The sequence below is a fragment of the Sarcophilus harrisii genome, chromosome 2 (genome assembly GCF_902635505.1).
Source record: "Sarcophilus harrisii chromosome 2, mSarHar1.11, whole genome shotgun sequence".
In the NCBI taxonomy this organism is placed as follows: Eukaryota; Metazoa; Chordata; class Mammalia; order Dasyuromorphia; family Dasyuridae; genus Sarcophilus; species Sarcophilus harrisii.
In genome coordinates this window covers 214,254,855-214,280,673 of record NC_045427.1, presented here as the reverse complement: position 1 = coordinate 214,280,673, position 25,819 = coordinate 214,254,855, and the positions used below count along the sequence as shown (strand labels likewise).

The window sequence follows — 25,819 nt, the reverse complement described above, 5'->3', positions numbered from 1 at the left end:
GAAAAATTTTGAACACAAGGTGTTGCAAAGGTGAATGTTGAAAACTATATCTGGATATATTTATGAGGAAAGCTACTAAAGTAAAATGAAAAAAATCAGCTTCCACAGCAACTATAAAAAAAAAAAAATTATCCTTCCTTTACAGATGAGCAAACTTAGGCTTAGAAAGGTAAAGTGACTTAAGTCTGGATAGTGCAGTGTTTGACCTGGAAAGTCTTATCTATGTGATCCTAGGAAAATCACTTTTAGCCTCAGCATCCTCATCTGTAAAATGGCAATAATCATAGTAACTATCTCACAGGTGAATGAAATAAAATAGTCATGACATCATTTGGCATATGCATGTGGCACATGCTATAAATGCTAGCTGTGATTAAAATTGTTTGAGAGCCAGCCTAATTACTCCTGGAAAAGCTCATCACCAAGGTGCCTGCAAGATGATGAATTTTTCTATTACAACAGCCCTCAAAGATCATCTAAGGCACAGAGAGCAAAAACAGAACAACAGTATTCTCCACTGAATACTACAGTCATATGAATTAAAAGGGAACAATGATGAGGCATCTTTCTGAGAAACATCATAAGCCTGGTATAGAGACATGATATGTAGTAAGTAGTAATAAGGACTTCAATTATCTGCTGCAGTGCTCTGCCTAATGTGGAGCTACTAACAACTTCCTTATTTGCCTTAATGCTATTTCATTTCTCAAAAGTAGAATAATCTATGAGAAGAATTTCTGTTCTGGATCTGGTTATCATAAACAAGGAAGAAGAGTTGCTGGAATGAAATGATGGGAACACTGGGAGGCCATGATCACTTCATCTTAGAATTTGTGATAGATTGGAGAGCAAATTTCAAAGAGTTCAGAGAAAAGAAAGTAACAAAAGGATTCCCTGGCCTAAAATTCTTGGAGGAAAGTGAGCCTAAGAAAGAGATCTCGAGAGTGACATTACAGAGAGGTCAAAAGAACATCCCAATGGGGAGGAAGGAAGTTCTTTAAAGAAACCAATATGGTTTCCTAGGGAAAATCTTGTATTTTCAAGTACGACAAAAAAAGTATATAAAAACCCAGGGAATACAATAGTTTCTAAGCACCTGGAGGGATCAGATATCACATCTCTCATATAAGGGATGGAAATTGTGCCTGGAAGGAATCTCAGTATTGGTTGCCATTTGTATGGATAGTAGTGAACCACTAAAGGTTGTTGAGGGTATATCTCAACATGATTGCAGCATAAAATGCAAATAGCATCAATAAAACAATTTTTAAAAGGTCAATTTTCTTTGTCAAGGTTCTTTCCCTTTTATTTTGATTTTTCTTTCACAACAATATGAAAATATGTTTAAAATGATTATACATGTATAACCAACTTGCTGTCTTGGGGAAAAGAGAAAGGAGAGGGGGGGGGAGAAAAAATTTGGAACTCAAAATCTTACAAAAAGGAATGTTGGACTATCTTTACATGTAATTGGGGGGAGAGGGTGTGAGTCAAGTACAGAAGGAGAGGAAGCAAGAATAAATAAGCAAGGATGAAGACAAAAGCATGGCAGAGCCTCATAGAGAAGTGGCTAAAGCTCAAATGAAGTTAAGGCAACCGAGTAAATCCAGAAACAACAAATGAGACCTTGTTTGGATTTCTTTTTTGGAGGGGAGATTGGCTATATTGAATAAAGAGGAAGATCAAAGATAGGACAGGACCCAAAGAAGCTTTGGGTAAATGGAATAATTTTTACTTGCCATATTTATATGCCAAAGAAAATTCTCTTTGGAATAGAAAAGAGAAAAAAATAGGTATTTGATGCCACAGGTAGCTTAGGATTCAGTGAGAAAGCACCTGGCTGCCTTGGATGAATTTTACTAGATCCTAAATAGTAATCTGTTCATTATCAAATGAACAAATTATCAAATTTTGAGTGTTCAACCTCTATCAGAGATCTTTGAAAGTTTTTAGAAAACAGGCAACATTAAGCCAGATTGGAGGATAGATACCCCAGTTTTCAAATAGGAGAAAACTATAGGTTATTGTTTTATTTTTTTTTAATTTAATAGCCTTTTATTTACAGGATATATACATGGGTAACTTTACCGCATTAACAATTGCCAAACCTCTTGTTCCAATTTTTCTAGGTTATTGTTTTAACTAACTGATTCCTGACAAACTTATTGAATGCAAATGTGTAGAAAAGGAAGTAATGCTCTCGAAAAGTCAGTAGACCTTCACAAACCCATTCAACTTGGGTTCTGGAAACCTGATGATAAAATATGTCTTATTCTTTCTTAGCAGTGAAATGACAGGCTACAGGTACAGAATATGCAAAAAGCTACATATGACAGTGTAACCAAACTAGTACTTCAGAGAACCGTGATAAAAATTGTTTTGCTAGATTTTAGTAAAGCATTTGATATTCATGTCACATTCCATAAAAATGATGGAAAAAGTGGTGGTGTGGACTAGGTCATAGTATAGTTAGATATATTTTAAATTGGTTGAATGGCCGGAGTCAAAGAGTTTCCTATTAATTTGAAGGTGGTCTTTAATAAAGTATATTCCAGAGATCTCAATACCTTGATTCTGTGCTTTTTTAAAAACATGGACAAAGGCATAGAGGGCATGATTTTTAAATATACAGATAACAGAACTTAAAAGGTTAGCACACATGTTATTTGAGATTAAGAAATCAAAAAGAAGTTGATAGGCTAAAATTTTGGACCCAAAAACTAAGATGAAGTCTAAAAAGAAGACTTTACATTTTTCTGATAGGGGTCAAAAAATCAGCTTAAACTTAGTCTTGGATAAGAAAATGAATCACTGACAGTTTCAAAGAAAAAAAAAACCTCAGAGCTGCATGAACTGACGCAGAGTGAAATGAAGAGAACATTTTCTACAATAGCAAGAATGCTGTAAAGACAACTTTGAAAGAGTTAAAAACTCTGGTCTTGGATAAGAAAATGAATCACTGACAGTTTAAAAAAAAAAAAAACTAAGAGCTGCATGAACTGATGCAGAGTGAAATGAAGAGAACAATTTCTACAATAACAAGAATGCTGTAAAGACAACTTTGAAAAAGTTAAAAACTCTGATCAATGTAATAACCAACCATGGTTTCAGAGGACCAATGATAAAACATGATGCTACCCACCTTTTGATAAGTAATAAACATAAGATGCAGAATGAAACACTTTTTTTGGATATGGTAAATATGGCAATTTGTTTTGCTAGATTATATTTGTTTCAAGGGTTACTTCTTTTCCCAAGGTGGAAGGGGTACAGAAAAAAGGAGAAAAAAATCCTTATTTTTTTTTAAGTTCAAAAAAATGCACCTTTGTCCAGAATGCTGGATTTGAAGTCAGAGGATTGCTCTGCCATTTTCTATCTGCAAATCACTTAAACTCTCAGAGCCCCAGAGTTTGCTCATCTGTAAAATAAAAGTTAGGTAATGCCTGCTAAAGTCTTTTCCAGTACTGAATAGATCATCCTTCTTTGAAAAGATGAGAGTCTATGATTATAAAATACTACATAAACTATCAGGCTGTTTGTGTTTTGGTTAGATTTATTAAATTGCTTTTTATCTTTATTCTCAGTTTAAAATGAGAAGAGAGAGAAATAGGAAATGAAGATGACAAAAACAAATTATAAAAAATGTTTTCATAAGTATAATATGGGGAAGAGTGGCTAAATAACAGTTCTGAAAAGGATCTGTGATATTAGTGGACTATAATTTCAGTATGAATCAAGAGGAAAACTGTAAGCAAGAAAATCAATATAATTGGGGGCTTCATTAAGGGAGGCACAATTTCCAGGAATAGAGAAGTGATGATTTTGATTTATCCTGCCCTAGTCAGGTATTGGTAATCTTGTTATCTATTATTACTTGTTAGTTTGGGTAGAAAAAGAGCTGCAGAGGGTATCTAGATAATTGAAGTTACTCATTTTTATTATATCCAGCTTCTGTGCAAAGACCATGATTTGTTTCTAAAGCTTCTCTTTTATTTCTAATTTATGCTACTCTGTAGCATACTCTAATGATTAAAATCACTCCTGTTTTTCCTTCCATTGTTCTTTCCCCATGTACCTATGTGTCTTTACTCTGATTCCTAGATTTTCTCGCATGAATATTCTTCACCACTGTAATTGCCATGTGACAAACAATCCTGTTAAAATTACTGTTAAAGCTTGTGGACTGGCAAAACCACATGATTTCAGAGATGGACATGATCTCAGTGGCTATACATTTAACAAGATGGTTTCCAGCCTTTCTTGAAGATCTCCTGGGGGGAAGAACCTAACACTATGTGAGGCAGTCAATTTAACTTGAGTCCCTTTAGAAGGTATGTGGGTTTCCCATCATTGTATGATGTTCAAGCACAGAATGCATGACAACCTAGTGGTGTGTTAGGGGATTCTTGTTCAGGTAGCCTCCTCAATCTCTTCCATTTCTGAGATTCTGTATGCAGGGCAGACAACAAGATGCTCATGCTGGGTAGGCAGGCCCTCTTCCTGCCTTCTGGGGCCAAAGAGAACAAATCTAATGCTTCATTCATAGGACAGTCCTTCTAACACAATAAAAAGCTATCATATACTCTACCAGCTTTTCTCTTCACAAGCTTAAACATCCCCAGTTCCTTCAATTTATCCTTCCCGTGATAACGACTCAAGATTTTTCCCTGCCCAACTTATCAATAGTCTCCTTACATTGTGTCCCCCAGAACTGAACACATTAATCAAGATGTGGTCTGATTACAGAATCTCATAGTTGTGCCCTCTTTACTCGAGCACCAGAAGCTAGGCCTCTCAATGAAGCCCAAGGTCATATCCATTTCTTAGCAGCCACATATATTGCTGACCCATGTTGAGCTAGCAGCATGCTAAAACACGATCTTTTTTTTTCTCCAGCAACTTCTGCATCTTGTACTGAAGATGAATTTTTGAACCCAAGTGTATGTCTTTCCCATTTGTCCTGGTTGAATTTTGTCTTATTATATTTAGTCCAATGCTCTGGCCTATCAGAATATTTTTGGATCCTGACATTAGCTATTCCTTCCAGCATAGTGCCATTTGCAAATCTGATGAATATACCATTTATTTCTTTATAACTAGTCAATAAAATTGTGAAACTGATGTAAGAAAAAACATCATAAATTATAGGAGAAAAAGATACCTTTCAAAACTATAGATATGGGAAAGGTTCTTAATCAAACAAAACTTAGATTATCCTAAAAAAATAAATTGGGGTGTTTTAAAGGTATGGGTTCCTGATAAAGCCAAAGGTCACCATGGCTTTTCTGGATGCCCTATACATGTTCAATTCACAGAGTGTACAGTCTAGGTGCTCTTTCTCCTATTGCCATTAAAAAAAAAAAAAAACCCACACCTTTCTTCTTGATTCGAAGAGTGACTCCAACTGCAGGACTAGATTAGAGGCATATGGATCTAGAAATGGAGTTATTTCAGAGACCATTTAGCACACCTCCTTCCTTTTATTCATGGGGAACTTGAGACTAAAGGAGGTCAAGTGAGTTGCAGAGAGATTTGAACTCTTAAGACTTCTGACTCCAGATACTGAAGCTCCTTCCACTGTATTAGTTTCTATGCTGTGTAAGCGCTTCTCTATAATATTGTAGAATTTGCAAAATGCTTTCCTCGGGACCCTTTAAGGCAATGAACACAAGCATGGCTGCCCTCCTTTTGGGAATGAGGGGATGGGTTTAGAGAGATGAAGCAAAGGTCACACTTCTCACATCTGGAGCTGACACAGTACAGCCCAGATCATCTGATTCCCAGGCCAGTGGAGTAAGTCACATTCTGTGCACCTGAGTTTGGCTGAGCCACCCATGAAAACTTTAATCTCAAATACACCGCCTACTTCAGGAAAGAAGAACTGTAATAATCCAGGGCAGTCAAGCGGGGCGGTGGACAGAGCACCAGGCCTGGAGTGAGAAAGACCCGAGTTCAAAATCGGCCTCGACACGTACTAGTTGTGCGACCCTGGACAAGACTTAACGCCCCCCATGGGGGTCACGACGGGACCACACAGTAAAAGGAGGATCCGTTTCTGCGGGGCGTGACCCCTGAGCACTGACGACGCCCACCCCCTTCTCGGCAGACCCGAAGTCGGAGCAGCTTGTCCTGGGAGCGCCCGGGATGCGGGCAGAGGCAGGATCAGGGCCGTCCTGGGCCAGCGCCGTAGGCTGCACAGTAGCTGTACTGTGCTATCCAAGGAAAAGTTAAAACCAGGCGGTCCGAGATAGGGTCAAAAGCGCGTAATTTGCAAGGGATGGACTCGGATCCTAACTTGCCACTTAGTGGCCGCCTGTGTGACCCTCGGGAGGTCGGTTTCTTCCCCTCTTGAGGGGATGGGAGGAGGGGGGGCAGTTTAGGGCGGTGCAAAGGGCCCAGACCTGCCTTAGAAGTCCCTACCCCGCCACCACCTCCGAGGCTGGCCGGCCCCGGGGTCCTTAGGGGGAGGGGGAACGGGACGGCCGGGCAGAGGCGACGGCGCAGCCGTGGGAAGGCCCTTGCCTCGGCCTCCGACCCCCGCCGCCTTTAAGGACGTGCTCCTTTGCGCAGGTCCGGCCCCGAACCCTAAGCCTGCCCTCCCGACGCCGTCACACCGACCCCCAGAAGTGGAGGAGGGAGCGCTTGCGGAGCCCGGGAGCTCTCCGAGCTCCGTTGGGGAAATGGGGACCCCGCTCTGACAGACTCCCCCCGCCGGCTTCATCGGGCTGGGGAACGATGCACGCGGCGGGCAGCCTTTCACCAGCTTTCCGCAAACATCCAGCCCGGCTTCCCACGGCTCTGCGCCGGTGATTGGAGGAGACGGAGGCCAGAGGGCGGGGAGACATCTCCGTGACCCGGAGATCCGAGGCTTCAATCCAGCAAACTCGCTGCCCTCCCTCCGGCAGGAGGTTCGGGCTCCTCTCCTCGGAGGCCGACGCCGCGCCCCTCCCGAGGCCTACGCCGAGACTACAAGCCCCAGCATACAGCGCGGGCGGTTATCGCCTGGGAGAGACGTGGCACCGCGCTCCTGGCGCAGGCGCGGACGTAGAGTCGGGGGCCTGGGCCGGCTTCGGGGGGAAGTGCTTGCTTGTCAGTCTGTCTGTCGGCCTGTCTTGGGAGTGGCGGAGGGAGAGACCAGACCATGGCGGCCACAGCAGCGGGCGGAGGTCGCTGGGAAGTGGTGAGGAAGGGCCGGCGGCCCGGGGGCGGCGGCGGCGGCGGCGGCGGCGGGAGCCGACGGGCACTCGGGGAGGCGAACCGAGCGCGGAGCGTCGAGCTGGTCCGTGAGTACCGATCCCGGGCCCCGGGCCCCCGGCCCCCGGGCCCGGCCGTAGCGTTCCGGGACCCGAAGCGAGCCCCCCGGCAGCCCCGTCGGGAGGAGCGCGGAGCCGTCCGAGAGGGGTGCAGCCCGCGCTCCCGGCCGGGACGGAGCACCCTGCACCCTGCCCGGCGCCCAGCCCCGTGCCAGGCACACGGGCCGCTGAATTACCGGGGCTGCGCTGGAGGAGGGAGCGGCCGGTCTCTGAAACGCGACCCTCCCCCCCCCCCATACACATACGCTTCCATGCATGCCCACAGAGCGCGGCGCCCGGCTCCCTGCCCCCACCGAGGCTAGGGCCCGACAGCTGGGAGCAGAGGAGAGCGCTAGCGCTGCCCCCGCCCCCGCCCCGGCCGGGCAGGCTGACCCGGGCCCAGCGCCGGGCGCTCTGTACTCAGCTCCGCCCCCCCTCGCTCCGCAGCCGCCATCCAGCCCTCGGGCTCTCTCTTTGAGCTGGGCTTCCAGAAGGTGATGAAAAAGCACAACAAGGAGCAAGTGCCGCCGCCGGCTCCCACCGAGCACAAGAAAACGGCCAAGAAAGCCAAAAAGGCGGCTGCCCTGGCGGAGCAGAGCACCAAGCAGGGCCGCTTCCGCAGCCTGGAGGAGGCCATGAAGGCTGTGAGTGGGGCGCGCCGCGAGGAGGGGAGGGGGCGCCCGCGGGGAGAGCGAGCGGGGCCCGGGAGCGGGGAGAGCCGGGGCAGTGAAAGAGGAGGAGGGACGGAGCCCAGAAGGGGCCCGCGGCGTCCAGCCAGGACCTCGCTCCTGGGGTCGCAGCAAGAGGTGAGAGCCTAGTGGGGAAAGATGAAGCCCAGAAACCAAAGGAAGAGGGGAGCAAGAAACAGGGCCCGGGGAGCCTGGTTGCCCCAAAATCACTATGAGTCATGGACACAGTGGTCATCAGGGCAGTTTCCTCTTTGACATCTGTAAAGGACGTGAGAGGCGGGGTGGCCTCTTTGAGTGAAAAAATGAAAAATAAATGTTTCCCAGGAATCACTTGTCTAGGTGTTTATACCTTTCTACCAGCTTCTGGCGGAGTAGCCCTTCTTGCTAGGCCCAACACTGCTGTATATTCCTTCGAATTCCTCGATTCGTCCTTTTCTTATTGGAATCACATTATTGGAATTGGAGTCATTCCTGTTCTCTCTCTAACCTCGCTTTCTTCCCTGCTTCTTTTGGTCCCATCTCCTTTATCCTTAAAAGAATTTCACTAAATACTACCATCTTATTTACTGTCTTATAAACTTAGAAAAAATGTCTCCTTGTTGCCTTCACTTCCCCTTTCACTCAGCCCTCCATCCTTGTATCTGGCTTTGAGCAGTCTCATCACTTAACTGAAACTGCCTTCTGAAGTTGTCAGTGGTTTCTCAATTGCCAAATGTCATGGTCTTTTCTCAGCCCTCATCATTCAGGATCTTCTACATTTGATACTGTAGACCACCCCACCCTCTTCTTGATACACTTTCTTATCTGGATTTTTGTAACACTGCTCTCTCTGGTTCTTCTACTTGTCTAACCACTTCTCAGTCTCCTTTGCTAGTTCATCACCTAGCCCATACCTCCTAACTGTGGGTGTACTCCAAGGCTCTATAAATGGGTCCTCCTCTATCTGAGTATTCTATCTCAGTGACCTCAACAGTTCTCATGGATTTAATTACTATCTCTGCAGTTGACTCAGGTTTATATATTCATTTTCTTTCTCTCCCTTGAACTTGCCTCCCATTTTAGCTATTGCCTCTTGAATATTTCAAACTGAATATTCTGGATTCATCTAAAATTCAACAGGTCTAAAAGAGAACTCATTGACTTCCTCCCTACCAAAAAAAAAAAAAAAAACAACAAAACCCTTACCCCTCTTCCAAACTTCTTGTTTTGGTTGAAGGCATCAATATTTTTCCTGTCTTGCAGGTTTTCAATCTCAGTATTCTTTATTCTACCTCACTCCATATATTTCAATCAATTAACAAAATATATCTCATATTTCACAATATATCTCATATTCAACACCTTCTCTTTACTCACAAAGCTACCACCGTTGTTCAGACTCTAATCATCTCTTACCTATATTATTGCAACAGCCTCCCAATTAGCTTCCCTGCCTCAAGTCATATTACTGTCAAAGTGGTTTTCTTTGAGCACAAATCTCAGCATCTCAGTCCCTAATTCAAATTACAGCACCATCCTCTTACCTCTAAAACCAAGTATGTATCTCTCTGTTTGGCATTTAAAGTCTTTCACATTCTGTTTCCAGCCTGTCTTTCTGATCTTGTTGTATAATACTCACCCTTCCTGTCCTCCACTGTCCAGCTGAATGAGCTTTTTCTCTGTTAATCACATTCCCAATTTCCATGTACTGGCATTGACTGCTGTCCATGTCTAGGGCACACTCCCTCCTCATTTCTTCCTCACAGAATTGCTCTCTTCAGGACTCAGCTCAGGCCTCTTCTACAAAAAGCCTTTCATGATGATGCCCTCAATTGCTAGCATCCTTCTTCCCAAACTACCTTGGATAGTACTACTTTGGATCTATTTGTAGTTATTACCCTTATCCTTAATGCACTTTTCTACCCGACCTTCTTAGAAAGTAAGCTTTTTGCTAATAGACGTTATTCCATTCTTGATGTTCCCATCTCCTAGCACAGTACCTTGCATTTGTAGGTTTTGAAAATAAAAGTTTCTTGAATGATTCATTCATAGCTACCTCATTTCACATATCCTGGAGTTATGAATTAACAAAAATGTAGCATGCCATGTAAATGGTATTCTTAATAATTGCCATTTCCTTGTGCTCTGTGGACTCCTTACTAGTCCCAGACTACCTTTCCCTGGCATTTCATGACCGACTAACCCTGGGATTCCTGTGTCCCTGGCAGCTAGATGTGGTAGCACTGCAAAAGGAAATGGAGAAGAGCCAGAGCATGTTCCCTGGAAACCCCTCTGTGTGGGTGAAGGACCTGGCTGGATATCTCAACTACAAGCTGCAAGCACCTCAAAGTGAACCTACATTAAGCCAGCACACACATGGTTAGTCTACCCTCCTGAGCACCCAATGAACCTAGAAAATTCTGAAAAAGTCATTTCAAGGCTAATTGGTAGCAGAGCCAAAATGTATCCCTAACTCTGCTTACCAGTCCTGTGAGGCCCCCAACTTGTTTTCTGCCATAACTAAGAGTATATTTCACTCAGGAAGACCACATCTGTACAACCAGGGAGGGAAATAAGAGTGTTAGAACTGCCATGGGCCCCAATCCTAGAACTGATTCTTGTTGGTTCCAGATTACCCCTACTGCCTGGTGGGCCGAGAACTTCGTGGAGTCATTCGAGGATTGTTGGGGAAAGCAGTTGGTGTCCTGGAACTTTTCTTTGACCATTGTCTCTATACCATGCTGCAGGAAATGGACAAGACTCCAGGTAAGAAGGGCCAGAAATCCATGCTCGTGCTGGAAAGATATCTCTAAAGAAATTTATAAATTCAGAAAATCATTTGGGACAGAAGTGGATTGTGGGCGAAATCTGTCAAGAAGTGATAGGGTAGACTGTAAGTTCAACTGCAAAATCGAGATTCACTGGGGAAATCTAATCTTCATTGATGTGGGACCTCATACTTTTGTAGGTGAGTCACTTCATGGCTACCGCATCTGTATCCAAGCAGTTCTACAAGATAAGCCCAAGATTGCCACCATGAACTTAGGCAAGGTGAGCTCAAAGTGGTGGGACATGAAGTGACAGGTTTGAGAAAAGAGATGGGATAGGGGAATCGTGCCATTTCCTCCTGTCTTCAGTTCGCTGTGAGGGATGATAACAGAAAGTAGCTATCATAATTCTAAACTGAGCTAATACTGTACTTGCAGGAAGACCCTATAAACTCAGTTTTGGTTTCCAATTTCCCTCCCTTTTTATATTGTTCTTTCTCAAGTCTCTTTTTACTCTGTCACTCTTCTCACCTATCAGGCACTCTTTATGCTTCACCTTTTACTTAGACATCTAGTTATCATCACTCCCTTCCCCCACTGATAACCTGCCTCCTCCATTGGTCTCCCCAGTATCTCGAGCTACTGAGATCCCATCAGAATCGACCAGCAAAGTGTCTGACCATCATGTGGGCACTGGGGCAGGCAGGCTTTGTCAACCTGACAGAGGGACTTAAAGGTAATGAGACTGCATCTGATCTCCCCTCCCTACCTTGTACCTTCCAGGTATATCTCCAAACCCAAAACAGCCTTAGCCAGAATCTTAGTGGAAATAAGTATTTACTTAAAAGAACTGATCCTTTCACCAAATGTGAATTGAAAGGTGTCTTAAAAACTCATTTATCTAAGAACTATCTAAACTGGGTTGAGTCATTTGCAAATTTGATAAGCATAACTGTCCAAGTCATTATGAAAATATAAATTGCAGGGCCTTAGAACCTTAGTGTCCTAGGAATAAGTAGAGCTTGTGGTAAATATCTCTTTGAATCCCTTTATTTTACAAGTGGAGACACAACCCTATAAAAATTAAGTGAATTTATTTTGGATGTATTAAAGACCAAACTGGAATCAAGAAGACCAGATTCTAGATCTCCTGATTTTCCAGTGATTGTTCTTTAGCTAGGTAGTATACTAGATAGTTACTAGACTTCAATTCTGGAAGCCCTGAGTAGAAACCCTGCCTTAAAACTAGTTGTATGACACTAGGCAAGTCCCTGCACCTTTCTCAGCCTCAGTTTCCTGAACTATAGAATGTGAATAATATTTGCACCTCATAGATTGTTGTGAGGATCAGACCAAATAATCTGTAAAGCACGTCACAAATGTTGAAATGCTATAAAAATGCTGGCTGTCATTACTGTATTACACTGCCTTACCCCATCACTCTCCCATAGTGTGGCTGGGGATCATGTTGCCTGTCCTGGGAATCAAGTCTCTGTCTCCCTTCTCGATTGCTTATTTGGATCGACTGCTTCTGTGAGTGATTTTGAGGATTCAGGGAGGGAGCTAAGAAAAGTCTGGCAATGGCCACAGAATATGATGTTAAAGTTCTGATCCTTTTAGAGACATGGGGAAAATCAGAATAGGCCATTCACCCCAATCCTTTCAGTGGAAGGTTGAGGAAGCAAAGAACCAGTGGGACGGGAACAGGGATCAGGGAACACCCTTGTTATGGACATTGGACTTAAGATTTGGGTTCAGGGTGAAGTTTACACATTCTTCTCCTCACTCTGCAGGATGCATCCCAACCTCACCAAAGGCTTTGGAATGATTGGCCCCAAGGACTTCTTCCCACTTCTGGACTTTGCCTACATGCCCAACAACTCCCTGGCACCCAGGTATGGCAGCTGTATGTTTACGACACCAGCAAAAGAGCCAACAGGGCAGCCCAAGAAAGCCAGAGTCATGGGATTGGGAAATGCCTTCCCCCACCCCCAGAACTTTTAAGTTGCCAATCAGTGAGCCCTCGGGACCATGTTAACCTGAAGATACAAGCTTTGAGGAAGTCTGGTGGGGCAAAAAAAGTCTCACAGCTTACCTTGTGTGTGACTCCACCCCACTCTGTCCACAGCCTCCAGGAACAGCTTTGTCAGCTCTACCCCAGACTGAAAGTGCTGGCATTTGGTGCAAAGCCAGAGACGACTCTGCACACCTACTTTCCCTCCTTCTTGTCCAGAGCCACCCCCAACTGTCCCCCAGAAATGAAGAAAGAGGTAAGAATGAAAAAAAGACCAAGGCAGGTCACTAAGAATTCTGGAGGGGAATGCTTCCTACCTCATCCTAAAAAGCCTGCCTTTAACTTCCCTTTGATAACTCAGCATCCTCCTTTTTGCCTGTGTGACACGCCCAGCAAAGCGATTGTAACAGAACCCCCACCTGCCTATCCACTCTGACAGATGTGGCTCCGACCTCCCTCTCCTTGTCTTATTTCTGTGCCTCAGTGACTGAGCTTGGGTGCTGGCTCTAGAACCATAACTATCCTTGCAGCTCTTTGGGGCTCGCTGCTGTCAAAAGACGATCCCGAGAGCTCTAAATTGTGATACATCCCCCGTAGAATCACTTTCCTGACTGTGATCTGTAGCATCCATTGCAAGGCCTGGCCCCACGTTGTGGAGGTAATCTCCCCCCGGCTTAGTGTCCATGAATACTGAGTTGTGAGACCAACTGTGCTTCTAGCAATTGCTCTCTTCCCCACACAGCTCCTGAGAAGCCTAACCGAGTGTCTAGCCCTAGATGCCCTCAGCTTCAATGTTTGGAGACAGCTGTACACCAAGCACCTGTCACAGTCCAGGTGGGCTAGACAAAGCGAGCCAGCCCAAGCGAGCCCTGGGGGCCTCTGCCTTCCCAGGGCCCTCAGTGAGATCTGCCTTCTGTCTCGGGGACCAGGGGAAGAAAACTCAGAGCAAAAGCCCTTCCCCCGGCCTTCGGGGCTCCCAGTCACCCCTTTTCAATCAAAGAGGCATGGGGGTGGAGGCTTTCCTGATCCTCTGTCTCTGGGTAGTGAAGTTGGGTCTCAGAGCTCCCCTTGTGGACTTGAGGAAGACGCATTGGAATTAGAGCTTTTAATTAGATGGGCCAGGTTTTTAAAGGGGCAAGAAAATGTGAAAAGCTGTGTGGGCTCTGTAGTTTGGATCTGCCAAGAACACACTGTGAAATGACTGTTTTTTCCACAGCTTGCTGCTGGGACATATCCTGGAGACTTGGGACCAAATTCCTAAGAAGGTGAGGTGCCGAGCTGGATGGAACCAGCTTGCCTTGGGGGATAGGCCGCTTGGGAGAAGTTCTGGTTCTAAGATGGCACCTTCTCTGAGCAACTGGCTTCCCTGTAAGAGCACTGCTGAGCTAGGAGGGCTGTCAGCAAGTGGGGAAAGCTAAACAGGGAAAACTGAAAAAAGAGGGAGCCCTGTGTTCCCAGCCCCTGGCCTTTTGCTTCCCACCAGATGAGGAAGTCTTTGCAAGAAATAATTCAGTCCTTCAAAGTGACAAATGAGGAGCTTCTAAGGAAAGGAGGAAGTAACACTCAAGACACCACAGCCTGCAACACCATCTGTAAGGTAACCCTGCTCAGACGTCCCCAGGCTCCTCCCTCCGCCCTGCTGTCCCTGCACCCCCTCCCCAGATGCTCCCTGACTCAGGATGTATCCCCAGCCCCTGTCTGTGCCGCCCCTCCCCGGGAACCCCAAGGCCTCCTGCACTTTGTCACGGCCTAGTTTAGGCGGCACTCCTGCCCCTCCCAAGGTGTAGCTAGGAGAGCATGCTCAGATCTGCGTGGGATCTCTGACCCCGTTGCTCCACGCTTTCTTCTCCAGGGCCTCCTGCAGCGGGCTCGAGGTCGGCAGCTGCCCTGGGTCCAGCTGTTCCTCGTCTTCCTGGTGTTTGCAGCTGGCTTCCTGTTCCATGACTTCCGGTCACATGGCTCCTTCCAGAGTAAGAGGTCTTAGATGCCCGAGGATGGGGCTGGCAAAGGAAAGAGGGAGGGAGACAAGAGAGGGCCCGGGTCAGACCTGGACCCAAGGGCCTGGCCCTCCGTGGCCCTCTGGGCCAGGCCGTGCCGCCCAGCTGTCCCCCAACTGGCCCAGCTGCAGGCCTCGCTCCTCAGTGTCAGCCAGGCACCCCCTTCTCACCACCCCCACCAAGCCAGCTCTGCTTCCCTTGCCAGCTTCCTTGTCCGCCCGGGTGCTGCAGTCATCTGGCTTCCTGCCTGCTGGGGAGGAGGCCTGCGCCAAGCTCCACTACTACGGGCTTCAGGGTTACAGGTGAGTCCCCCAAAGGGTTAAAATTAGAGGGGTCTCCCTCCAGTGTGATGGAGCCAAGGGGTAGAGGGAGACTGCATTTCCTTCTCTGTTCCCCGCCCCCTGTCTGCTCCCTGACCCTTATAAACATCTAAAATGTTAGGAATAGTCCAAAGGAATTCGACTGTTTCTCCACCTCCACAGCTGGCTGGAGGAGACGTTGCCTGTTTTTGGTTCCCATCTGATGGCGGTGCTAGAACCCAGCCTGCAGCTGGCCTGGACCCAGACCAACACAACAGTTACCTTTATCTCTACCTATTGTGTGTCCTGTCTTTCTTGGGCCTATGAGAACCTCCCTGACATTTTCCACGGGGTAAGCTAGAGAGCAGAGATGAACGGAATCCTTTGCACAGGTAGACTATTATCCTTTAGAATCCTTTTACAGGAGAGCCTTTGAACTAATTTCCTCCTCTTTCTGATCCAACTGCAGACCCAGTTCACAGACTCATTGTCACATCTGCTACTACAGCTAAGGGAATTGCTGCTGCTCTTGTACCAGGACTTTCTGTTCCCTCTGTGGCATGTGTTGCTTTCTGCATTGTCCCAGGTCCAGGAGCGTTGCCAGGAGGCCTGCAGGTGAGACTCCTTAACTTCAGATTTCTCGTCCCACTCCTTCCTTCCGTTTGTTCTGTCCTAGCAGTTCATGTTACTGTTTGTATTTTGGTTTACTTTATTTGGTGTCCTTCCTCCTGAACCTCCCCTATACGTTCTTCTTACAGAGGTGATGTGACCTGGGACTGTATAAAGATACAGCTGAGTAAGTTTGCCCACTGGATCTGGCTCTGCCTACAAGACACCACCATTGCCCTTGTGGACTGGGCATTAACCATGATATCCCAGCAATAGGCCCTGGCCGAGCAGTCACTTGTTTCCATTTTGGACAGGCCAGCAAAGACTGTTGAGGGGCAGGGGGATATGCATGGGAGTATGTGTCTGCATGAATGTCTTATTTGCTGTTGTTAACTTGGTGTCCCTTGTTCCGGCCTAATCCCATCCTCGAAGTGATCTGCTGCCTCTGCCCTAGCAGACCCCAGCAGAGGCACGAGCCTGAAGAGTGTCACTTCCAGCAGGCCTTCGACCTCCTCTCTGTGACCCACAGAACTCTTGACCCTGTATCACACAGCTCTATGTCTCTCCATGCATTCATCTGGCAGTTTTTGCTCCTCTGGAAATCTTTTCTTTACTGCCCTGTGTCTTTAACATACAAACAGTTCAACCACAAAGAGACTAAACTCACAGTGAGAGTCCCCTTCTTGGCTCCTCTGACATGGCTCCATTGTTCCTGATCTGCTGGACCTCAAGGAAATAGCACCTGGAAAGCTGGGTAGCCAGAGGAGAGGGCAAGAAGAGATCAGTGGACTTCAGTACCTATTCTGTTACATGATATCGGGCTGCTGACGCGAGAGCAAGAGCCGCAGGGGCCTCTAAAAGCACACACACACCCCTTAGCACTCCGGACAAGGTCACCGAGGTCTCTCCACTGGCCCGATGGCAGCTCTGGAAACAGACTCCTCTCCACTCGGGAAGCTCCCCTTATGCTCCACCAAGCCCCTCTGTGTACGTGGTGTTCCCACCACCAGTTCCATCCCCAGCCCAGTACTGTGCGACAGGAGAAAGGAGAGAGCAGGTTGTCAAAGGGTGGGTCTCTCCTGGGCTTCTGCTGCTCCTTTCTCTTGTCCCCAGCTGCCCCTCAGGCTCAGGGCTGGGGAGAGTTCCAGTGATCATGTGCCTGCTCCCCACCTTAGTTAGGCCCAAGGACCTCTCTCTCAAGCATCCCGACAGAACAACTTCTGGGTCCTGTGTATGCCTACTGAGTAGAATAAAGAACACACATTTGACCTTTTGTTTCCCCGTTATGTTTTGGTGACCACCAAGAACTTTGGGTCGGTTGGAATAAACAGATCTGCTCGATGTATTGCAGCCCTGATTTCTGCTTAATTTAGCCTAAGTACTCAGCCTGTGCCATTGTGTGTCTCTTCCAGCTTGCTCTAGAAACCGTGTGTTGCCATAGTCTGAATAGTGTGTGGGAGGGAAGGAAGAGTAGTGCCCTGCTAGGCTGAAAAGTCTGCCCTGATGGTTCGGCGCCATGTTTTACAGTTTTACCTGGTGAAGGTGGCCCAGGCTTGGAAAGAGAGGCACAAAATTTAACAACGAGCTTATGCAAAGAAGGCCACAATTAAGCTGAAAACTATCCCGAATAGCCCTGAACTATTCAGTGGCACACATCTGCCTGAGGCCCCAAGACCCCACTCTGTGACAGATGTCACCAGTGGCCCGAGCCCCAGAGCTGCTGGCCAGGTGACTGTGCCCTTGGTCGGGCAGCCTTAGGTCCCCCTCAGGAGCTGGACAGGCCCGGAGCCCTTGCACTCCCACCTGCTAAAAGCAGACCTGGCGCGGATGGCCATCAGGGTGCCTGCTGCCCCAGGGTGCTGCGGAAAGTGTCTGAGCTGGAGAGAACCCAAGCTTGAGGTTTTCCCATGTCCATACATGAAGATAAATGATGAGTTGGAAATAAGAGGCTGGCCTGAGTCCCTTCTTGTACATCAACTTTAAAGGCTCGACTCCAAGCAGTGTTGTAGTGGTTTGGTTTCTTGTGTAACTTTACAGACATGGAGACATCAACTTGGAAGATTGGAATGGAGAAGGAAATTATAGTGAGAGTTTCAGTTATAGAGTAAATTGGCTCATTTTTTTTTTGAATCAATTAACTTAGAGAAAAAGATGTTACCTTAAATATGTTAAGACCTGGTGCTGTCTAAACCAATCTTGGGAGACTCAAAACACTCCCCTACTGTCAAAACAGGGCAGTTACCCTGAACAAGTCATTCAGCCCTGATTGCCTCAGTTTCCTCATTTGGAAAATGAGCTGAAAAAGGAAAGGGCAAACCAGTATTTTTGCTAAGAAAACCCCAAATGGGGTCAGGAAGAATTGGACATAATTTAACATCTGTCAAAAACACTTTTTAAGCTGGGATCATAGGGGCTATTTTAAAGACTTTGTTATGTGAAAAATGTGTTGGAAACTGTCAAGTCTCTACTATTAACATATATACAGGAACTTTGGAGTCACAGACAACACATTTTAATATTAAAACTAAATTAACTTTGTTAAACAATGAGCCAGGTAAGAAATGAAATGATAGTGCCGTGTAAAATGAAATGACTGATCAGTTAAGCTTTTAACTTAGTGTTGTGACCCTACAAAAGATGAGTACTGAAGAGCATGGCACTGAGAGCACAACTGAAAAATGGAGTTAGGGATTCATGACTACTATATTTGAATTACTATTATATTGCTGTTAAGAGTACAGAAATAATATCTTCTTGGTCAACCCAGAATTTTTTTTACGTATTTTTTTTATTCTGTAATTTCTTGCTGTATCCCCTCACTCTTCCCTTGCAGGGCCATTTCATATATACTTTTGAAAGAAAAATACAAAACTAATCAATATAACAAAAGTGTTTGAGTGTGAGTGTGTGTGTGTGTGTGTGTGTGTGTAAAATGTACCACATCCATGGTCCTCTCACATCAACAATTGAGTTGATTTCTTGTATTACTTCTTTAGAGCTGTTTGTTATTAGTAATTATACATTTGTTTTTCATTGATTGTTTCATGGTTCTTTCCATTTATGTAATTGTAGTCAAGATATACATAGAGTTTTTTGGCTCTGCTTTCTTCATTCTGCTTCAATTCATACACATCTTTCCATGTTCTCTGTATTCATCATATGTGTTTCTTGGAGCAGAGGAAATGTTCAATTCTATTCATGTTCCATGATTATTCAGTTATTCCCCCTTAACAATTGATATGTACTACATTTCTGGTAACTCTCAATACAAAAATTGCTGCTATATTTTGGTCCATATAGGAACTTTCTTGTTATCAATGAACTCCTGAGGTTATATTCCTAGTAGTGGAATCTCTGGACTAAAGGACTTGGACATTTTGGTCACTTTATTTACATAATTTCTTTTTTAATTTAACAAATACAGAATAGAAAATATTAGAAAAAGCAAAAAAAAAATTGCCATGTGTACAGAACATGAGAGGATTCAAAATATGAGACAATAAGTTTACATTTCAAGAAAGCCTATATGTACTATACATTGTGCTCAGAGCTGTCCATCTTTGCTTCCTTGTAGGTTTTCATTTGTTTTTTAAAACTTTCTTTCTTTTTATTCCTTTCCTCCTCCCCTTGCCCCAGCACTGTCCTCAAGGTGGCTAAAGTTAAGCATGAATATATTCACATATCTTTATATATAGATATATACATCAATATACTCACACATATACATTCATCTATATCTATGCGAGTCTGTACTATTCTTGCTGGGCCTCTGTTTCTCCGATGGTGACATCCTTCGTTAGTCCAAGTCTTTCTCTGTTTTTCTAAATCTACTAACTCATTTCCTACACCACAGCAATATTCCAACTTATATCATCTAGTTATTTTAAACATTCTATAACAATATTAATATAGCTCACACAGTGTAGTTTCCATTTTTTCCTCTTGATTGAATCTATTTTAGCTTTAACTTTGAGATCAATGATTACTATCCCTATTTTTATTCTCATTCTACTCCAGATTATTATGTTTATGTATATTTCTTTATTTCCTATCCCTACTGACTCCTCTGCTTTGCTTCTACCTACTGCCTTTCCTTGCTATTACTTAACATACCCTTCTCCAAAGATCTCTTCTTGATGCTCTCCTCATTCTTTCCCTCCCTTTTATCCTGTTCCTATTGAACTACAGACCCTTTTGTAACCTCTTAGTCTATTCCTTCCCCTTCTTTATAAATTCAGTCTTTTATACCCATCTAGATATATATGTATTATTCCTTCTTTAATCCATTCCTGATAAGAATAGGATTCCAAAACTAGCAGCCTTCCTCCCCATCTAATTCCTCTGTATCAGTTCTTGCTCTTGCACTTCATATAAACTCGACCTTTCTCACGGTTTTGCTTTTTACCATCACCTTATACCCAGTGCTACCCCAGCCTTTCTTTTGGACTTCCCAATTACTAAATACAATCTTGGACATAGGGCTCACTTCTCCACTTGTAAAACAATTTGTCCTTATTGAGCCCCGTGTAATAAGTCTTTGATATTTACCTTATATTTCTGACATATCTTATATGTCAGATTTTCTTTTAAGTGCAACAAAAATCTTGTCAATTCATTGAATGTCCATCTTTTTTCATTCAGGATTAATAATGCTCGCCAAGAACCAGTACTGGGTCTATTTTCCAACTAGGTGCCGATATATCTTCCCTTCCATTCCCTAGATGATACTGCTTCTATATGCTATATGCTACTTGTAAATTCGTTTAAGACTTTGTCACCATTGCATTTCTCCAATCTGTTTTCTTCAAGGGTAGTCTTTGGTTGGTTTTCTACTTCCCTGACGAATCTTATGGTGCCAGAAATAATGAGCCACAGCTCAAACCATCTCCCACTGAATTAAGTTCTTCTGGACTGTTTTTTTGTCTGTACTTTTATTTATACACTAGCTTAAGCAATGCAGTGGTCAGACAGAGGATACTTCAAATAGCACATTTTTCCTTTTATATCCCTATGTCTAATCTCTCAGAGCAGGCAAACATCACCCTAATATTTAAAAAAAAAAAAGAAAATAGGCTTCAACTTGCACTCAAATCTGTCAGCCTTCAGTCTGGAGGTAAGCAGCATATCATGAATTGGTGGATTTGTGCTTGGTCATTGTGTTGATTAGAGTTCACAAATCTTTAGTTGTTTATGTTTACAATATTATTGTATCACTTATTCTGGATCTGCTCACTTCACTTTGCATCAGATCATACAAGTCTTGTTTTTGTTTTTTTAACCATCCCCTTCACTTCTTACAACTTAATAGCGTTTCATTACTTTTCTATACCATAATTTGTTTAGCGATTCCTGACTGGATAAGCATCCCATCAGTTTCCGATCCTTTGCAACTACAAGAAGAGTTTTTTTTTCATATTGGTCTTTTTCCTGTTTCTTGATCTCTTTGGGGTTATAGATTTAGTAGCAATCCAAATCAAAGAGCATGCACCGTTCAATAGTTTTTGGTGCTTAGTTCCAAAGCCTGGAATGGCAGACTAATTCACAGGCCCATTAACAGTGCATTCAAGTACCTGTTTTCCCATTGCCCTTCTAGCATTTGTCATTTTTACATTTAAAAAAAAAAGTCCATGGGTGTTAGGTTAGTATTTACAGTTGTTTTGATTTAGAGCATTTTCATCTAAGGCAGATTTGTGAGCTTGATTTCTTCCTCTGAAAATTGCTTATCCACATCCTTACTTCTTTTGTCAATTGGGCAGTTAAGAAATATATTCTATAAGGAGAAATGAAGACCTGATAATAGGCATAATCTGCAGGGATTTGGTGCTCAGGTCCTCTGAGAGAGTGTGTTATGCCTTATAAGAAGGAAATACAGTTTGTTGGGGCAACTGGCATCAGAAAAAGTGGAAGGGTGTAGATTTAGAAAAGTCCATGTCACAGGGGAAAGCAAATGATCATGGAGGGGGCAAAGAGTAGAACTGAACCACATTATCAGAGTAATCTCTACTATGGGGCAATACTTAGATCCTTATTATCTCTCTAAAAGTATTATTGATACTTCTAAAAATAAGGAACAACAGAAAAAGACAAGTTCCACAAACAGAAATTGCATAGAAGGAATTAAAAATTGGTACTTTAGAAACTTTTATTTCACAAGGAATGCAAAAACACTAACAAAGGAATAAATAAATGTAAAAGTAATAAATCAAAAGATTAGAAGACAGAAAAGGAAGAAAATTAAAGAAAAGATCAAGAGTAGCAAAATTTTTTAAGTCACATAAATTGAAGGCACTTAATACATTTTTGTTTCCTTCCCTCACTCTCTTCCCTTCCCTTCCTTTTCCCTCTTTCCTCCCTCCCTTCCTTCCTTTTTCCCTTCCTTCCTTCTTTTCTTCCTTCTTCCCTTCCTCCCTTCCTTTTCTTCCTTCATCCCTCTTTTCCTTTCTTCCCTCCTTCCTTCCTTTCTTCCCTCCTTCCTTCCCTCCTTCTTTCCTTTCTTTCTTCCTTCTTTCCTTCCTTCCTTTTTTCCTTCCCTCTTTCCTTCCTTTTTTCCTTCCCTCCTTCCTTCCTTCCTTTCTTCCATTCCTTGTCTTCTTCCAGATAATTTTCCTTTATGAATTTAGATACTATTACACTTGGTATGTAATTTTGATGTTGGGTTATTCTTTATAGTTCTTTTAGCATAACATAGTTTTCTTGTTTATCTCTATATTGTGAGTTTTTATTTTTGTTTTATCTGATAGCCTGACAGTAACTCCTCCCTTTTCTTGGATTCACCTTATAAATAGTGGATTTTATTCCACCCTCCCATTTTTATTCAATATATGTCTGCTTTTCATGTTTTTCCTATAAGTAAAAGATTGTGAGGTTTTATTTTCTTAGGCAATCTGTCATTTTAATTTTATTAGGTTTTTAAATTCATTTACATTAAAAATTATGTAAGTTAGATCTATATTTTCCTTCATTTGGATTTCTAGTTTTCCTTCCCTTTACTTCTAATTCAGGATTTATTTGTGTTTGTTTCTCTTCCTCTTTTAATATAGTACTTTGTTCCTACCATTGTTTTTGCTTAATTTGCCTTAAGAAAACCTCCTTCTCCCAGGCTTGTTTCTTGTCACTAAAATACTTTTCTTATTGTTATCCTTTTTCCTAGCTTTGGAGTTTTATTTAACTTATTTTTTCCCCTTTTATTTAGTTATCTAAACATTTAGCTCATTTGAAAATTGCACAATAATAGTGGGAAATTTGAATATATAGAAAAATAAAATGAAAAATATAGAACTGAAGAAACTACAGGGGAAACTAGAGTGGAAGTACATATAATTATAGCTAACATTTATATAGCACCTACTATATGCCAGGATCTCTGCTAAGTGCATTATAAATATCTTATTTGATCTTCAAAGAGGCAGATGCTATGATTATTTCCATTTTTGTTGTTGCTATACAGTAGTGTCTTATCTCTTTGTGACTCTTTGGAGTTTTCATGGCAAAGATACTGGAGTAGTTTGCCATTTCCTTTTTCAGCTCATTTTACAACTGAGGAAACTGAGGTAAGCAAGTTAAATGACTTTCCCAAGGTCTCAGTTAATGTCTGAGACTGGATTTGAACTCAGACTTGACTTCAGAACTGTTAAAAAATATATTTCTCAATACCACATGGAACTTAAACAAAAACTGAGTGTATACTAGGAAACATATAATGCAAATAAATATAAAAATCAATCCTGGGGAGGGGAAATGTATATACATTCATACAAACATATATTACAAATTATATATGTAATAAATATATATGTACATATACATTTATGTGCATGTACCTAAAAGGAGCAGATCAATGAAATTTTTTAAAAATTAGAAGCTCAAAAACTAACCTAAAATGGGCACAGAAAAGGACATACTGAAAATCAGAGAAAAATAAACTGGAAACAAGAAAAAAATATAGAGAGATGTTAAAAACTAAGAGCTGATTCTTTGAAAAGGCTAGAAACACTGATAAACTTTTAGACTATCTGATTTAAAAAAAAAAAAAAAAAGACAGAAAATCAAATCGCCAAACAGCATAAACAAGGATGAAACCACAACAAAAGCAAAATTAGAAAAATTATCAGACCCTATTGTACACAGCTCTATGTTAAGAAAACTAAGAACAAGTAGCATACTACCTTAAAAAATATATAGAATACTCAAACTAATAAAAGACAAAATAGAGATCTTAAGTAATCCTACCTCAGAAAAAGACTAAAGAAAAAAAAAACTCCTGCTCCTGATAGATTTAATTTTAAACAATACTAATAATGTAAAATTATCCTCAAAATTTAAGAAGAAAAATCTCTACCAAATTCCTTTTCTGAGACAAATTTAGACGTAATAGCTAAGCCAGCAAGAGAGAAAGAAAAGGAGAAATATAGACTAATGTTATTAATTAATACAAATTTAAAATAAAACTACCAAAGAGATTGCAGCAATTTAGCCAAGCAGTTATTCATAGTGACCAAAATGGATTTATACCCAGGTTGCAAGAATGATTCAACATTAGAAAAGCAATACAATTAATCAAAAATAAACACATCCAAAATCACGGTTATCTCAGATGCAAAAAAAAAAAAAAAAGACTGATAAAGTGCTTCACTGATGCATGCTAAAGATCCTACAAAATATAAGCATAGAGGGATCACTTTATTATAAAAATTATCTACAACCAAAAGCATTATATGCATAAAGATACACTAGAAGTTTTCCCAATAAACATAGGAGTAAAACAAGAATTCTTTCTGCTATTTGATATAGTTCTAGAAACTATAAGTTATAAAACAAAATAAAGAAATCAAAAGCATAAAGACAGACAAAGAGAAGATAAAACTTTCCCCTTTTGCTGATGAAATAATGACTTATTTAGAAAATCTTACTAGATCAGGAAAAGATACTAATTGAGGAAATTAATAGCTTTAGCAAAATTGCGTCTACAAATTTAATCCATCAACATCAACAGCATTTCAGCAAAATAATAACAAAATCCAAGCAGAAATAATAGAAAGGGAAATCTTCAAAATAACTTCAAAATGAAATTAAAATCATTTTAGTCATATTAAAAAAAATGTTCCGAATAACTAGGGATCAGAGAAATGCAAATTCCGACAACTCTGAGATACCACTACACACCTCTCAGAGTGGCTAAGATGACAGGAAAAGATAATGCAGAATGTTGGAGGGGATGTGGGAAAACTGGGACACTGATACATTGTTGGTGGAATTGTGAATACATCCAGCCATTCTGGAGAGTAGTTTGGAACTATACCCAAAAGTTATCAAACTGTGCATACCCTTTGATCCAGCAGTGTTTCTACTGGGCTTATACCCCAAAGAGATTATAAAGAAGGGAAAGGGACCTGTATGTGCACGAATGTTTGTGGCAGCCCTGTTTGTAGTGGCTAGAAACTGGAAACTGAGTAGGTGCCCATCAGTTGGAGAATGGCTGAATAAGTTGTGGTATATGAGTATTATGGAATATTATTGTTCTGTAAGAAATGACCAACAGGATGATTTCAGAAAGGCCTGGAGAGATTTACATGAACTGATGCTGAGTGAAATGAGCAGGACCAGGAGATCATTGTACACAGCAACAACAAGATTATATGATGATCAGCTGTGATGGATGGGGCTCTTTTCAACAATGAGGTGATTTAAAGCAATTCCAATAGACTTGAATTGGAAAGTGTTTTCTACATCCAGGGAGAGAACTATGGTGATTGAGTGTGGATCACAACAAAGTGTTTTCACTTTTTCTATTGTTATTTACTTGTTTTTTGTTTTCTTTCTCATTTTTTCCCTCTTTGATCTGATTTTTCTTGTGCAACATGATAATTGTGGGAAATGTGTATAGAAAAATTGCCCATGTTTAACATATATTGGATTACTTCTAGATTACATCTAGGGGAGAGGAGAAGGGGAAAGGAGGGAGAAAAAAACTTTCGAACACAAGGTTTTGCAAAGGTAAATGTTAAAAAAATTATCCATGCATGTGTTTTAAAAGTAAAAAGCTTAAAAAAATAAATTTATGGAAGAAAACAAACATTTCGATAATATAACATACTAAAAAAAGTTGATTCCACATGAAACTGCAAATCCATTATGTACAACTTTATATTCCTTTTAAATATATAATAAAGTTA

At 42.4% G+C, this 25,819-nt stretch overlaps 1 protein-coding gene across 2 annotated transcripts; it reads left to right on the top strand.

Moving 5' to 3' along the window:
- Positions 1-6,564: 6,564 nt before the first annotated feature.
- Positions 6,565-16,988, top strand: TMEM214 (transmembrane protein 214). 2 transcript variants are annotated; one of them, XM_031951399.1, is made up of 17 exons: positions 6,569-7,283; positions 7,740-7,936; positions 10,189-10,339; positions 10,592-10,726; positions 10,929-11,011; positions 11,359-11,464; positions 12,180-12,261; positions 12,522-12,623; positions 12,857-12,998; positions 13,485-13,576; positions 13,959-14,007; positions 14,226-14,339; positions 14,595-14,712; positions 14,945-15,041; positions 15,222-15,390; positions 15,508-15,653; positions 15,797-16,988. In XM_031951399.1, the coding sequence occupies exons 1-17, from the start codon at positions 7,142-7,144 to the stop codon at positions 15,921-15,923; spliced, it is 2,052 nt and encodes a 683-aa protein (XP_031807259.1). In that variant the 5' UTR covers positions 6,569-7,141; the 3' UTR covers positions 15,924-16,988. The 2 variants fall into 2 exon arrangements, 1 of the variants encoding a protein (XP_031807259.1); XR_004231879.1 differs by lacking the exon at positions 15,222-15,390 and having other exon boundaries at positions 6,565-7,283; positions 15,797-15,935.
- The last annotated feature ends 8,831 nt before the right edge of the window (positions 16,989-25,819 follow it).